Raw genomic sequence first — 17,054 nt, 5'->3', positions numbered from 1 at the left:
ACCCCCTCTCTGACCCCCTGTCTGACCCTCTCTCTGACCCCGTCTGACCCTCTCTCTGACCCCCTGTCTGACCCCCCGTCTGACCCCCTGTCTGACCTTCTCTCTGACCCCGTCTGACCCTCTCTCTGACCCCCTGTCTGACCCTCTCTCTGACCCCCTGTCTGACCCTCTCTCTGACCCCCTGTCTGACCCTCTCTCTGACCCCGTCTGACCCTCTCTCTGACCCTCTCTCTGACCCCCTCTCTGACCCCGTCTGACCCTCTCTCTGACCCCGTCTGACCCTCTCTCTGACCCCGTGTCTGACCCTCTCTCTGACCCCCTGTCTGACCCTCTCTCTGACCCTCTCTCTGACCCCGTGTCTGACCCCCCGTCTGACCCAGTCTGACCCTCTCTCTGACCCTCTCTCTGACCCTCTCTGACCCTCTCTCTGACCCCGTCTGACCCCTGTCTGACCCCCTGTCTGACCCCCTGTCTTTATAATCTGAGCACACATCTGTCTCAGTGTATCAGTGTAGACAGCGTCAGTCTTTATAATGACTTCTGTTTGCTTTTGACGTGACGCTCGCATTCAGTGTCGCCAGTGGGCGGGGCCTATTATTGCAGTGGGTGGAGCCAATGGCATGATCTATAACTATTGGTCGATGTCTTACACTGCATATGCAAATGTATTACCCGTGTGATGTCACAGATCCCACAATATTAAAGCGAGCTGTATTTCGAGCTTGATTAAATAAATGCTTTGGAAGTTTTAAGCTCTGAAACTTGTGGGATGTTTTAATGGTACAATTATATCTTGTTTGTCAAATCTGACTCCTCATGTCATGACCCCTTTAACTCAGAGAAATCCCCCGGAACAGCTGTGCTGAAACTGCTCAGTGTGAGTGTGTGTGTGAAGCAGACCTTCGGGGCTCATCCGGGCCAGCTCCGGCACTTCCACGTAGAAGTTCTTGCGGAACGCTTCATACTCGATCTTCTGATGATCAACCGGCTCCAGAACTTTCCTCTGCTTCGTCTGAAAGCCTGTGAGGGCCGTCTGCAAGTCCACCACCTCTTCCTCTGACGAATACTACACACACACACACGAAAATGAGAACTGTAATGAGAACTGGGAGGAGGACATTCACACACCTTCAACATTTCTCACATCATCAGTTTATTCGCTATAGTTTAGAGAATGGTAATATAATATGAGCAGAACTCAGTTGATATTTGACTGGTTTTGTCCGTCCTTCTGTTAGACTGTCTCACACATGAATTATGTTGAATATCTGTCAGCTGTTAAATTTAACTACACAATTAGATAATACCAGTTTAGCTCAACCAATCACCAAGCAATGCTTCATTGTGTTCAGTCTGTGTGTGAAAAGAGCATTAGCAATTAAAGAAAACACACTTCAGCAAAACATAATCAGCTCAAAGTGTCTGGATCATTTCTGGCCCATAATCTTTATAAATGTCACTGGTAGTCTCTGTATGAAGAGTGTTTGGGTGTAACATGTCACAGTTATTCTGCTCTCCTCACTGACGTAACTGAACTATAGTGTCCTGATCACACTAGTGAAGAGAATATCATGTTATATCAGGTGTCTGAGTAATGTTTGGTTTGACTGTATGTGTTCTCTAACCCTAACTTCATCTGTAACGGTTTCATTAATGTGACGAGAGCAGCTTCTAACTCACTAACCCTGTGGAATATAGACGTGTGTTTACTGTCCCGCACTGAACTGATGATCTTCCTCAGTGTCTCTGGTCAGGCTATGTGCTGAATCATCATATGAACATGTGATGGTGAACTGTGACGTGCAGATGTCCTCATGAGCCTCTCTAACTCTAACTCTCTCCATCTCCAGTGCTTCAGTGAGTCTCAGACACAGATGTACCTCCATGGCGTCCTGGTCGTTCTCCATCAGCTCTCCCTTCTTCTTCTGGGTGTGCGGCATCTTCCTCGTCTTCATCACTGTCATCACTTTAGTCATAGACATGCCTCCTTTCTGCTGACACACACACAGAGAACATCGTTTACTCAGGGTTCATACAGACACGGTAAAATCAACTTCCAGGACTTGAGGACTTCAATCACAGATCTCTCTTATTAATCAATATCTTTATTATCTTTCAAACTCTAAAAAGGTTAATAGATAAACAAAAATAAACCAATAAAACTAAATGGTAGAGATAAAGAGCAGCGGAAGCACTGACTGCTGTAACTTTACCCACTGAAAGGACACTATGACAAAGATATCGCTTTCTTCTTTCAAACTGACTCTTTCTCCCATGAGTATATGCTTGAGCTGAAGAAGGAAAGCTGTATCACACACTTGATATTAATGAGCAACATCACACTCGTCAGACGGGCTGCGGTGCTCATTTTGTGTGAAAAGATTGTTTTATCGATAAAATTAAAGACTACTTTCACACTTTCATATTGTCTTTAACTGAAGCTCCTCAAGCATCTCTTCATCAGTACGGCTGTTCTCAGGGGTTCTCCAGGACTTACATTTCAAAGCCAAATTCGAGCATTTTAAGCGCTTGAACGAGCCCTGTTTCTTCAACCTCAGGTCACGCTGTGGAGCACAGAGGAGGTGTTCATGATGCTCAGTGGAGCTGAACACTGATGGACCACAGGAGGAAGGGTTAAACCACTGGAAGTACCTTGTCGTTCCCGCCCTTCATGGTGCCCATGTTGAACTTCTTGACCTCCTCCTTGACCTCCTCCATGTACGCGTCGAGCGGGTCGAGCTCCTCTCCGGCCTCCTCCTCCATCACCTCCTCCAGCTCCACCGCAGGCTCCTTCTCCTGCTCCTCCTCGTCTGGGTCCGGCTCCACCGGGGCCTGGGTCTCCTCGTCATCATCTGCACACACACACACACACGCACACACACACACACAGATGACACTGGCTGCGTTTACATGCACAACTTTTGTTTCAATCGGACTGAATTCATTCCTATTGATGAATCTGAACGTAGGTGTTTACATGAACACTAAACATGTGATCGGGTTGATGTGTGCGTTTATATGTCACAAGCTTCACATCACAATATATATTTTGACATGCACGAGACAAAGCATGTGTAAGTTCATAAGTCGACACCATTGCTGAGTATTTCCTCCTTAAAACTGCAGTGAACCAAAGACAGTCTCAAACACACGCTTTGAAATCGCTGGTGTTTCTGACGTCACAAACTACCTTGTAACCAATCAGATCAACGTGTGATCGTCAACCAGTGGATCTCTGAGCTGAGTGAGTGAGTGGAGGCGGGGCTCATCTGCATATTCATAGAACCGCGCAAAAATCGGTGTTGCCTACACCGTGTTATCCTCTTTTTAAAATGTGCACCCTGTTGACTTCAATGGGGCAAGTTTTAAACCTGCTTTTAGCCTCTTAACATCCTTGATGTGTCATTACAAGTGCACAGGTCATGTGAGTGATTCCTTCGGAGTGAACGCGGGTGAATCTGACTGCAGTAGATGTGAAAGATATTAATAAAAATGATGTTTATTCAGCCAGCGCACATACCTGTATTTACATCCTGTTTTCGGTCGAAGTCCACAGTAATCGATTGTCATGATCATAGGTACTAAACCTACGCGCGTGAACTCGACAATCGATTACTGTGGACTTCGACCGAAAACAGGATGTAAATACAGGTATGTGCGCTGGCTGAATAAACATAATTTTTATTAATATCTTTCACATCTACTTTTAAAGAAAACAAACGTTTAAATATGTAATTTTGGTGATCAAAGATTGGTTTAGTATATGCGGTTCTATGAATATGCAAATGAGCCCCGCCTCCACTCGTTGATCTGATTGGTTACAAGGTAGTTTGTGACGTCAGAAACACCAGCGATTTCAAAAGCGTGTTTTTGAGACTGTCAGTTTTAAGGAGGAAATACTCAGCAATGGTGTCGACTTATGAACTTACACATGCTTTGTCTTAAAGCAGATTAAAAACACCACATAGACACACAAACAACATTAAAAGCTGGATTTACACCACAGGGGGCTTTAAATGATGCTATTCGCCTTTGTTGAAGCCATCGGCACACATTATTTCAACGTGTTTAACAGTGGATTTCCTGTTGAAAACTGCATTACCCATGATCCTTACCAATCAGAGAATCACATCAAGCTAATCACCCACTCCCATGAAGCACACCCAATGACATCACTGAATCAGTCTCCCTACGCTCTCAAAACACTTAAATATCACACGTTATATATATATAGTTTAATATTCCTTCAGGTTTTCTATTGGACTGTCGTTCGCAGTGCATCATGGGACTGTGGCTCAGTCCGTCAGTAAGTTCCCAGTCTTGCACCTGTGTGTGTGTGTGTGTGTGTGATGCAGTGCTTGATACTGACCGTCATCATCCTCCAGGCTCCACTTCTTGCCCTGCTTCATCTCCTCCAGCTCCTTCTTGATCTCCCCGATGTTCTCCATGGCCTTCTTCCTCTGCTCCTCCCTCCACTTCTCCACACGCTCCTTCCTCTTCCTCATCTCCTCCTCCAGCGTGTTCTGGTCGAAGTCTTGCTGCAGAGTCATGGCGTTAGAGCGCACTGATGCACACACTGATCTGGGGTTAATAAGCAGACAGCACTCACGTCTTCCGGCTTCTCCTCCTCCTTCTCCTCCTTCATCTTCTTCTTCTCAGCGCTCTGATCTCCATTCTCCGGCTTCTCCTTGCTGGAACATCAGCATCACATTACAGCAGCTGTCACTCAACCAGCCTCGGGTCACAGAGGGCCGTTACACACATTTCTGATGCTTTCATGACAAAGCTGCTCATTTGCCAAACAATTTACAAAACTAGGAGTGACACTGCCTATACAATAAAGACAATTAACATTTAGAATGAAATGTTCTTCAATGAATTTACATGACTCACATATAGCACATTTTCACACAAAATATAGAACTGGAGAAAATGTGTGTGTGTGTGTGTGTTTATACATAAATATACACACATACTGTATTATTCTGTATACATATGACATTTATATACATTTTGAAGGTCTATAATATTTTACTGTGAAGAAATTAACGATTTGTGAGTTAAATAATTCATATATCCGTGTTGTCTAATTTCGATCCGACACCTTAAAAAAAATATCGATGTTCGATACCACAGGGAAAACTGCCATTTAGATATTTATAACATCATTTTTTAATAATTTGGGTAATTCTGCTGCAATATCTCTCACACACACACACACACACACACACACACACACACACGCACAACACAGGGAGGCTTTATTTGAAACTTTGAACTAAATGTACAAAAAAAAAAGAAATAAAATAAGAAAAAATACACAAATTGCAAATTATCATTAGCCAAATGAAATAAAGACGGCTTTAAGTTTTTCAGGGGGATCTAACAGCACTCAGGTAAGAAATACTACACACATTACAGTAATCAAATGTAAAATAACACTGGATAGTTTCCATTGTAAGTATTAAATATTAAGTATTAAAGACAGACGCTTACAATTAAAGTTCTTCAGTCAAGAGCAGCGAGTGATGTTCTGTTTAATCAACATTAACGACACTGACACTTAATGTGCTGCTGTCACTTTAAGAGCGAACGCACGGACTCACCGTCTCTGCAGGACAGACACGCAGAGACACACACCCTTCCTACGCATCACACAGAGAGAGTTTGCGTTCGCTTCGTTAGGACGTTTAAGGAGCCATTTGTCCTCCGATTACATACAAGCTCCTCGGCGCCGCGTTTGCGGGACTCATGTTTCGCACTGTAGGGCATTTTAAAAAAGTGACGTGAGTGGAAGGGCGGCAGTGTGTGTGTGTGTGTGTGTGTGTGTGTGTGTGTGTGTGTGTGTGTGTGTGTGTGTGTGTGTGTGAGCGGGAGGCAGAGCGGCAGAGAGATGCGACAGAGTTGCGAAATTGCAGGCGCGGCTCTAAATGGCTGTTATTTCAAATAGTGTAGCATCTTTTAAACTAATCGGTTAACATGTTTCAGCCGGCTAATGAGGCTCGGCGGGCGGGCAAGAACATGTTTAGTTTACGCCATCCCTAATCTGTCCCTCATGTCGCCACTTCCTGTGGAGTTTATCTTTCTGAGACTAACAGACTATATACAGCTGAAGCCCCTAGTGGGTCCCGGACTGCTTTAGATGATCAGCAGAAGTGTTCAGGCGTGTGTGTGTGTGTGTGTGTGTGTGTGTGTGAGAGACTGACCTCCTCCCTCTGCTTCTGCTCTTGCTCCTCCTGCGCTCTCGGCTGGTGCGTCTCCTGTCCCGACTCCTGGAGCGCCTGTGAAGAGACGTGACGGGGCCGTGAGCACATGACAGCAGTGTGTGTGTGTGTGTGTGAGTGTGTGTGTGTGTGTGAGTGTGTGTGTGTCCTGACCTCGGTCTCTTGCGGTCTCTGGAGCGTGACCTCCTCCTCTCTCTGCTGCGAGAGCGTTCTCTCCTGCTGCGCTCGCGGGCTCGTGACCCGGCCGGATCCTCTTTCTTCGAGCGCTTGGAGTCGGGCGAGCGGCTCTTGGACCTGCTGGCAGACCTGGCCCTCGAGCTGGAGCGCTTCCGGTAGTGCCTGAGACAGAGACAGGGGTGAGACACGGGTGAGACATGGGCGTGGGCACAGGTGAGACAAAGCTGAAACACAGGTGAGACACGGCTGTGACGCGGGCGAGTTTTAAAGCTTTTAATATGGATATTTTTCTTACACAAATAAGATAAGAGATTAATATAAAGTCATATACACCTAGGATGGCTTGAGGTCAGTAAATCATGAACTCTACAGCAGCGGAGAACAACTCTACAGGAGCGGAGAACAACTCTACAGGAGCGGAGAACAACTCTACAGGAGCGGAGAACAACTCTACAGGAGCGGAGAGCAACTCTACAGGAGCGGAGAGCAACTCTACAGGAGCGGAGAGCAACTCTACAGGAGCGGAGAGCAACTCTACAGGAGCGGAGAACAACTCTACAGGAGCGGAGAACAACTCTACAGGAGCGGAGAACAACTCTACAGGAGCGGAGAACAACTCTACAGCAGCAGAGAACAACTCTACAGCAGCAGAGAACAACTCTACAGCAGCAGAGAACAACTCTACAGCAGCAGAGAACAACTCTACAGGAGGAGGAGAGAACAACTCTACAGGAGGAGGAGAGAACAACTCTACAGGAGGAGGAGAGAACAACTCTACAGGAGGAGGAGAGAACAACTCTACAGGAGGAGGAGAGAACAACTCTACAGGAGGAGGAGAGAACAACTCTACAGGAGGAGGAGGACAACTCTACAGGAGGAGGAGGACAACTCTACAGGAGGAGGACAACTCTACAGGAGGAGGACAACTCTACAGGAGGAGGACAACTCTACAGGAGGAGGACAACTCTACAGGAGGAGGACAACTCTACAGGAGGAGAACAACTCTACAGGAGGAGAACAACTCTACAGGAGGAGAACAACTCTACAGGAGGAGAACAACTCTACAGGAGGAGAACAACTCTACAGGAGGAGAACAACTCTACAGGAGGAGAACAACTCTACAGGAGGAGAACAACTCTACAGGAGGAGAACAACTCTACAGGAGGAGAACAACTCTACAGGAGGAGAACAACTCTACAGGAGGAGAACAACTCTACAGGAGGAGAACAACTCTACAGGAGGAGAACAACTCTACAGCAGGAGAACAACTCTACAGGAGGAGAACAACTCTACAGGAGGAGAACAACTCTACAGCAGCAGGAGAACAAACCTCTACAGCAGCAGGAGAACAACTCTACAGCAGCAGGAGAACAACTCTACAGCAGCAGGAGAACAACTCTACAGCAGCAGGAGAACAACTCTACAGCAGCAGGAGAACAACTCTACAGCAGCAGGAGAACAACTCTACAGCAGCAGGAGAACAACTCTACAGCAGCAGGAGAACAACTCTACAGCAGCAGGAGAACAACTCTACAGCAGCAGGAGAACAACTCTACAGCAGCAGGAGAACAACTCTACAGCAGCAGGAGAACAACTCTACAGCAGCAGGAGAACAACTCTACAGCAGCAGGAGAACAACTCTACAGCAGCAGGAGAACAACTCTACAGCAGCAGGAGAACAACTCTACAGCAGCAGGAGAACAACTCTACAGCAGCAGGAGAACAACTCTAGCAGCAGCAGGAGAACAACTCTAGCAGCAGCAGGAGAACAACTCTAGCAGCAGGAGAACAACTCTACAGCAGCAGAGAACAACTCTACAGCAGCAGAGAACAACTCTACAGCAGCAGAGAACAACTCTACAGCAGGAGAGAACAACTCTACAGCAGGAGAGAACAACTCTACAGGAGGAGAACCTGTAGAACAACTCTACAGCAGCAGGAGAACAACTCTACAGCAGCAGGAGAACAACTCTAGCAGCAGCAGGAGAACAACTCTAGCAGCAGGAGAACAACTCTACAGCAGCAGGAGAACAACTCTACAGCAGCAGAGAACAACTCTACAGCAGCAGAGAACAACTCTACAGCAGCAGAGAACAACTCTACAGCAGGAGAGAACAACTCTACAGCAGGAGAGAACAACTCTACAGCAGCAGAGAACAACTCTACAGCAGCAGAGAACAACTCTACAGCAGCAGAGAACAACTCTACAGCAGCAGAGAACAACTCTACAGCAGCAGAGAACAACTCTACAGCAGCAGATAACAACTCTACAGCAGCAGATAACAACTCTACAGCAGCAGGAGAACAACTCTACAGCAGCAGGAGAACAACTCTACAGCAGCAGGAGAACAACTCTAGCAGCAGCAGGAGAACAACTCTAGCAGCAGCAGGAGAACAACTCTAGCAGCAGGAGAACAACTCTACAGCAGCAGAGAACAACTCTACAGCAGCAGAGAATAACTCTACAGCAGCAGAGAACAACTCTACAGCAGGAGAGAACAACTCTACAGCAGGAGAGAACAACTCTACAGCAGGAGAGAACAACTCTACAGCAGGAGAGAACAACTCTACAGCAGGAGAGAACAACTCTACAGCAGGAGAGAACAACTCTACAGGAGGAGAACCTGTAGAACAACTCTACAGCAGCAGGAGAACAACTCTACAGCAGCAGGAGAACAACTCTACAGCAGCAGCAGGAGAACAACTCTAGCAGCAGGAGAACAACTCTACAGCAGCAGGAGAACAACTCTACAGCAGCAGAGAACAACTCTACAGCAGCAGAGAACAACTCTACAGCAGGAGAGAACAACTCTACAGCAGCAGAGAACAACTCTACAGCAGCAGAGAACAACTCTACAGCAGCAGAGAACAACTCTACAGCAGCAGAGAACAACTCTACAGCAGCAGATAACAACTCTACAGCAGCAGATAACAACTCTACAGCAGGAGAGAACAACTCTACAGGAGGAGAACCTGTAGAACAACTCTACAGCAGCAGAGAACAACTCTACAGCAGCAGAGAACAACTCTACAGCAGCAGAGAACAACTCTACAGCAGCAGAGAACAACTCTACAGCAGCAGAGAACAACTCTACAGCAGCAGAGAACAACTCTACAGCAGCAGAGAACAACTCTACAGCAGCAGAGAACAACTCTACAGGAGCAGAGAACAAATAACTCTACAGCAGGAGAGAATAAATAACTCTACAGCAGGAGAGAATAAATAACTCTACAGGAGGAGAACAACTCTACAGGAGGAGAACAACTCTACAGGAGGAGAACAACTCTACAGGAGGAGAACAACTCTACAGGAGGAGAACAACTCTACAGGAGGAGAACAACTCTACAGGAGGAGAACAACTCTACAGCAGCAGAGAACAACTCTACAGCAGCAGAGAACAACTCTACAGCAGCAGAGAACAACTCTACAGCAGCAGAGAACAACTCTACAGCAGCAGAGAACAACTCTACAGCAGCAGAGAACAACTCTACAGGAGCAGAGAACAAATAACTCTACAGCAGGAGAGAATAAATAACTCTACAGCAGGAGAGAATAAATAACTCTACAGGAGGAGAACAACTCTACAGGAGGAGAACAACTCGACAGGAGGAGAACAACTCGACAGGAGGAGAACAACTCGACAGGAGGAGAACAACTCGACAGGAGGAGAACAACTCGACAGGAGGAGAACAACTCGACAGGAGGAGAACAACTCTACAGGAGGAGAACAACTCTACAGGAGGAGAACAACTCTACAGGAGGAGAACAACTCTACAGCAGCAGAGAACAACTCTACAGCAGCAGAGAACAACTCTACAGCAGCAGAGAACAACTCTACAGCAGCAGAGAACAACTCTACAGGAGGAGAACAACTCTACAGGAGGAGAACAACTCTACAGGAGGAGAACAACTCTACAGGAGGAGAACAACTCTACAGGAGGAGAACAACTCTACAGGAGGAGAACAACTCTACAGGAGGAGAACAACTCTACAGGAGGAGAACAACTCTACAGGAGGAGAACAACTCTACAGCAGGAGAGAACAACTCTACAGGAGGAGAGAATAAATAACTCTTCAGGAGGAGAACCTGGAGAACAACTCTACAGGAGGAGAACCTGGAGAACAACTCTACAGGAGGAGAACCTGGAGAACAACTCTACAGGAGGAGAACCTGGAGAACAACTCTACAGGAGGAGAACCTGGAGAACAACTCTACAGGAGGAGAACCTGGAGAACAACTCTACAGGAGGAGAACCTGGAGAACAACTCTACAGCAGGAGAACCTGGAGAACAACTCTACAGCAGCAGAACCTGGAGAACAACTCTACAGGAGGAGAACCTGGAGAACAACTCTACAGGAGGAGAACCTGGAGAACAACTCTACAGGAGGAGAACCTGGAGAACAACTCTACAGCAGCAGAGAACAACTCTACAGCAGCAGAGAACAACTCTACAGCAGCAGAGAACAACTCTACAGCAGCAGAGAACAACTCTACAGCAGCAGAGAACAACTCTACAGCAGCAGAGAACAACTCTACAGCAGCAGAGAACAACTCTACAGCAGCAGAGAACAACTCTACAAGGAGGAGAACAACTCTACAAGGAGGAGAACAACTCTACAAGGAGGAGAACAACTCTACAAGGAGGAGAACAACTCTACAAGGAGGAGAACAACTCTACAGCAGCAGAGAACAACTCTACAGCAGCAGAGAACAACTCTACAGCAGCAGAGAACAACTCTACAGCAGCAGAGAACAACTCTACAGCAGCAGAGAACAACTCTACAGGAGGAGAGAACAACTCTACAGGAGGAGAGAACAACTCTACAGGAGCAGGAGAACAACTCTACAGCAGCAGGAGAACAACTCTACAGCAGCAGGAGAACAACTCTACAGCAGCAGGAGAACAACTCTACAGCAGCAGGAGAACAACTCTACAGCAGCAGGAGAACAACTCTACAGCAGCAGGAGAACAACTCTACAGCAGCAGGAGAACAACTCTACAGCAGCAGGAGAACAACTCTACAGCAGCAGGAGAACAACTCTACAGCAGCAGGAGAACAACTCTACAGCAGCAGGAGAACAACTCTACAGCAGCAGGAGAACAACTCTACAGGAGAGAACAACTCTACAGGAGGAGAGAACAACTCTACAGCAGCAGAGAACAACTCTACAGCAGCAGAGAACAACTCTACAGCAGCAGAGAACAACTCTACAGCAGCAGAGAACAACTCTACAGCAGCAGAGAACAACTCTACAGCAGCAGAGAACAACTCTACAGCAGCAGAGAACAACTCTACAGCAGCAGAGAACAACTCTACAGCAGCAGAGAACAACTCTACAGCAACTCTACAGCAGCAGAGAACAACTCTACAAGGAGGAGAACAACTATACAGGAGGAGAACAACTCTACAGGAGCAGAGAACAACTCTACAGCAGCAGAGAACAACTCTACAGCAACTCTACAGCAGCAGAGAACAACTCTACAAGGAGGAGAACAACTCTACAGGAGGAGAACAACTCTACAGCGGAGGAGAACAACTCTACAGCAGCAGAGAACAACTCTACAGGAGGAGAGAATAAATAACTCTACAGGAGGAGAGAATAAATAACTCTACAGGAGGAGAACAACTCTACAGGAGGAGAACAACTCTACAGAAGGAGAACAACTCTACAGGAGGAGAACAACTCTACAGCGGAGGAGAACAACTCTACAGCAGCGGAGAACAACTCTACAGCGGAGGAGAACAACTCTACAGCAGCAGAGAACAACTCTACAGCAGCAGAGAACAACTCTACAGGAGGAGAGAATAAATAGAACAACTCTACAGGAGGAGAGAATAAATAACTCTACAGGAGGAGAGAATAAATAACTCTACAGGAGGAGAACAACTCTACAGAAGGAGAACAACTCTACAGGAGGAGAACAACTCTACAGGAGGAGAGGAGAACAACTCTACAGCAGAGGAGAACAACTCTACAGCAGAGGAGAACAACTCTACAGCAGAGGAGAACAACTCTACAGCAGAGGAGAACAACTCTACAGCAGAGGAGAACAACTCTACAGCAGAGGAGAACAACTCTACAGCAGAGGAGAACAACTCTACAGCAGAGGAGAACAACTCTACAGGAGGAGAGAATAAATAGAACAACTCTACAGGAGGAGAGAATAAATAACTCTACAGGAGGAGAACAACTCTACAGAAGGAGAACAACTCTACAGGAGGAGAGAATAAATAACTCTACAGGAGGAGAGAATAAATAACTCTACAGGAGGAGAACAACTCTACAGGAGGAGAACAACTCTACAGAAGGAGAACAACTCTACAGGAGGAGAACAACTCTACAGCGGAGGAGAACAACTCTACAGCAGCGGAGAACAACTCTACAGCGGAGGAGAACAACTCTACAGCAGCAGAGAACAACTCTACAGCAGCAGAGAACAACTCTACAGGAGGAGAGAATAAATAGAACAACTCTACAGGAGGAGAGAATAAATAACTCTACAGGAGGAGAGAATAAATAACTCTACAGGAGGAGAACAACTCTACAGAAGGAGAACAACTCTACAGGAGGAGAACAACTCTACAGGAGGAGAGGAGAACAACTCTACAGCAGAGGAGAACAACTCTACAGCAGAGGAGAACAACTCTACAGCAGAGGAGAACAACTCTACAGCAGAGGAGAACAACTCTACAGCAGAGGAGAACAACTCTACAGCAGAGGAGAACAACTCTACAGCAGAGGAGAACAACTCTACAGCAGAGGAGAACAACTCTACAGGAGGAGAGAATAAATAGAACAACTCTACAGGAGGAGAGAATAAATAACTCTACAGGAGGAGAACAACTCTACAGAAGGAGAACAACTCTACAGGAGGAGAACAACTCTACAGCAGAGGAGAACAACTCTACAGCAGAGGAGAACAACTCTACAGCAGAGGAGAACAACTCTACAGCAGAGGAGAACAACTCTACAGCAGAGGAGAACAACTCTACAGCAGAGGAGAACAACTCTACAGCAGAGGAGAACAACTCTACAGCAGAGGAGAACAACTCTACAGGAGGAGAGGAGAACAACTCTACAGGAGGAGAGGAGAACAACTCTACAGCAGAGGAGAACAACTCTACAGCAGAGGAGAACAACTCTACAGCAGAGGAGAACAACTCTACAGCAGAGGAGAACAACTCTACAGCAGAGGAGAACAACTCTACAGCAGAGGAGAACAACTCTACAGCAGAGGAGAACAACTCTACAGCAGAGGAGAACAACTCTACAGCAGAGGAGAACAACTCTACAGCAGAGGAGAACAACTCTACAGCAGAGGAGAACAACTCTACAGCAGAGGAGAACAACTCTACAGGAGGAGAGAATAAATAGAACAACTCTACAGGAGGAGAGAATAAATAACTCTACAGGAGGAGAACAACTCTACAGAAGGAGAACAACTCTACAGGAGGAGAGAATAAATAACTCTACAGGAGGAGAGAATAAATAACTCTACAGGAGGAGAACAACTCTACAGGAGGAGAACAACTCTACAGAAGGAGAACAACTCTACAGGAGGAGAACAACTCTACAGCGGAGGAGAACAACTCTACAGCAGCGGAGAACAACTCTACAGCGGAGGAGAACAACTCTACAGCAGCAGAGAACAACTCTACAGGAGGAGAGAATAAATAGAACAACTCTACAGGAGGAGAGAATAAATAACTCTACAGGAGGAGAGAATAAATAACTCTACAGGAGGAGAACAACTCTACAGAAGGAGAACAACTCTACAGGAGGAGAACAACTCTACAGGAGGAGAGGAGAACAACTCTACAGCAGAGGAGAACAACTCTACAGCAGAGGAGAACAACTCTACAGCAGAGGAGAACAACTCTACAGCAGAGGAGAACAACTCTACAGCAGAGGAGAACAACTCTACAGCAGAGGAGAACAACTCTACAGCAGAGGAGAACAACTCTACAGCAGAGGAGAACAACTCTACAGCAGAGGAGAACAACTCTACAGCAGAGGAGAACAACTCTACAGCAGAGGAGAACAACTCTACAGCAGAGGAGAACAACTCTACAGCAGAGGAGAACAACTCTACAGCAGAGGAGAACAACTCTACAGCAGAGGAGAACAACTCTACAGCAGAGGAGAACAACTCTACAGCAGAGGAGAACAACTCTACAGCAGAGGAGAACAACTCTACAGCAGAGGAGAACAACTCTACAGCAGAGGAGAACAACTCTACAGCAGAGGAGAACAACTCTACAGCAGAGGAGAACAACTCTACAGCAGAGGAGAACAACTCTACAGCAGAGGAGAACAACTCTACAGCAGAGGAGAACAACTCTACAGCAGAGGAGAACAACTCTACAGCAGAGGAGAACAACTCTACAGCAGAGGAGAACAACTCTACAGCAGAGGAGAACAACTCTACAGCAGAGGAGAACAACTCTACAGCAGAGGAGAACAACTCTACAGCAGAGGAGAACAACTCTACAGCAGAGGAGAACAACTCTACAGCAGAGGAGAACAACTCTACAGCAGAGGAGAACAACTCTACAGCAGAGGAGAACAACTCTACAGCAGAGGAGAACAACTCTACAGCAGAGGAGAACAACTCTACAGCAGAGGAGAACAACTCTACAGCAGAGGAGAACAACTCTACAGCAGAGGAGAACAACTCTACAGCAGAGGAGAACAACTCTACAGCAGAGGAGAACAACTCTACAGCAGAGGAGAACAACTCTACAGCAGAGGAGAACAACTCTACAGCAGAGGAGAACAACTCTACAGCAGAGGAGAACAACTCTACAGCAGAGGAGAACAACTCTACAGCAGAGGAGAACAACTCTACAGCAGAGGAGAACAACTCTACAGCAGAGGAGAACAACTCTACAGCAGAGGAGAACAACTCTACAGCAGAGGAGAACAACTCTACAGCAGAGGAGAACAACTCTACAGCAGAGGAGAACAACTCTACAGCAGAGGAGAACAACTCTACAGCAGAGGAGAACAACTCTACAGCAGAGGAGAACAACTCTACAGCAGAGGAGAACAACTCTACAGCAGAGGAGAACAACTCTACAGCAGAGGAGAACAACTCTACAGCAGAGGAGAACAACTCTACAGCAGAGGAGAACAACTCTACAGCAGAGGAGAACAACTCTACAGCAGAGGAGAACAACTCTACAGCAGAGGAGAACAACTCTACAGCAGAGGAGAACAACTCTACAGCAGAGGAGAACAACTCTACAGCAGAGGAGAACAACTCTACAGCAGAGGAGAACAACTCTACAGCAGAGGAGAACAACTCTACAGCAGAGGAGAACAACTCTACAGCAGAGGAGAACAACTCTACAGCAGAGGAGAACAACTCTACAGCAGAGGAGAACAACTCTACAGCAGAGGAGAACAACTCTACAGCAGAGGAGAACAACTCTACAGCAGAGGAGAACAACTCTACAGCAGGAGAACAACTCTACAGCAGCAGGAGAACAACTCTACAGCAGCAGGAGAACAACTCTACAGCAGCAGGAGAACAACTCTACAGCAGCAGGAGAACAACTCTACAGCAGCAGGAGAACAACTCTACAGCAGCAGGAGAACAACTCTACAGGAGGAGAGAACAACTCTACAGGAGGAGAGAATAACTCTACAGGAGGAGAGAATAACTCTACAGGAGGAGAGAATAACTCTACAGGAGGAGAGAATAACTCTACAGGAGGAGAGAATAACTCTTTTATCCAAATATATAGGCCTAGGCCTAGCCTATATTCAATCACAAATGAATCGATACTGAATCAAACTGAATCGCAGTTGGAATTGAATCACAAGCTTGTGAATCGAAATCGTACAGAATCGTGAAATGTGTGACACTGTCCAGATAAATCATTTATAATAAACATGGCAAAATTCTATAAAAAAAAAAAAAAAGAATTGTATAATGATTTCATGGTGACTTTAAACCATTTTAAAGAAAAAGCTAATAGTTTTGTTTATGTTTCAACTGAAAACGATAGAAATTTAGTTTTATTATACTGGCTCCACATTATATACACAAAGTTAAAAAGACTGAAAAACAGCTTTACGCAAATATTATAAAATAATAATATATTATAATAATATATTATTAATAATTATTTACAACAGAGGTCAACATATATCTGTAAATTAGACATAAAAGTAAAATATGGAAGCTAGTTTTATGAAAGCTGACTGCGTTGTTATGACGTCATGAATTAAACTGTATTTACTGTGATGTAAACAACATAATGGCGCGATATGCAGATATTCACACAGACCGGGGGACTCACTAACCTCCTCTACGGGTTCTCCATTACACCGTTTATTGCAAACATTAGTAAGTGAGTCAGTTGGTTAGTTAATTAGTTAGTCTCTGAGCTCAAACGTAGAGTTTACGTCTTATGATTATGATTGTTTCATTCGCAGAGCAGGGGTATTAATAACACCTTCATAATACACGCGTGTAATTCACACTGGAAATATTACTAAAACAATTAAACGTGATAATCAAATGAAATTGAATAAACATGGAAAGATTTACCGTGACTCTCGTCCCATGATGTCGCTTCAGTGAGTGCAAACACACAAACACTTCCGGCTGCATGATGACCACTTCCGCTCTTTACTTTT

General features: G+C 45.8%; 1 protein-coding gene across 2 annotated transcripts in view; it reads right to left on the bottom strand.

Moving 5' to 3' along the window:
• ddx46 (DEAD (Asp-Glu-Ala-Asp) box polypeptide 46) overlaps window positions 1–17,054 on the bottom strand; it is a 34,600-nt gene extending 17,546 nt beyond the window's left edge. The window contains exons 1-8 of one of the 2 annotated variants that reach the window (XM_084386786.1): window positions 16,966–17,054; window positions 6,378–6,563; window positions 6,207–6,281; window positions 4,610–4,691; window positions 4,370–4,538; window positions 2,653–2,852; window positions 1,881–1,994; window positions 901–1,066 (exon numbers count right to left, since the gene is read on the bottom strand). In XM_084386786.1, the coding sequence (XP_084242912.1) occupies window positions 901–1,066; window positions 1,881–1,994; window positions 2,653–2,852; window positions 4,370–4,538; window positions 4,610–4,691; window positions 6,207–6,281; window positions 6,378–6,563; window positions 16,966–16,982 (1,009 nt within the window). In that variant the 5' untranslated portion in view covers window positions 16,983–17,054. The remainder of the gene's footprint in view (window positions 1–900; window positions 1,067–1,880; window positions 1,995–2,652; window positions 2,853–4,369; window positions 4,539–4,609; window positions 4,692–6,206; window positions 6,282–6,377; window positions 6,564–16,965) is intronic. The other variant, XM_084386787.1, reaches the window with a different exon arrangement.

The sequence above is a fragment of the Rutilus rutilus genome, assembly GCF_951802725.1.
Source record: "Rutilus rutilus genome assembly, chromosome: 18".
Lineage (NCBI taxonomy): Eukaryota > Metazoa > Chordata > Actinopteri > Cypriniformes > Leuciscidae > Rutilus > Rutilus rutilus.
The sequence above is the reverse complement of the archived record's forward strand: the minus strand, read 5'-3'. Positions and strand labels throughout refer to the sequence as shown.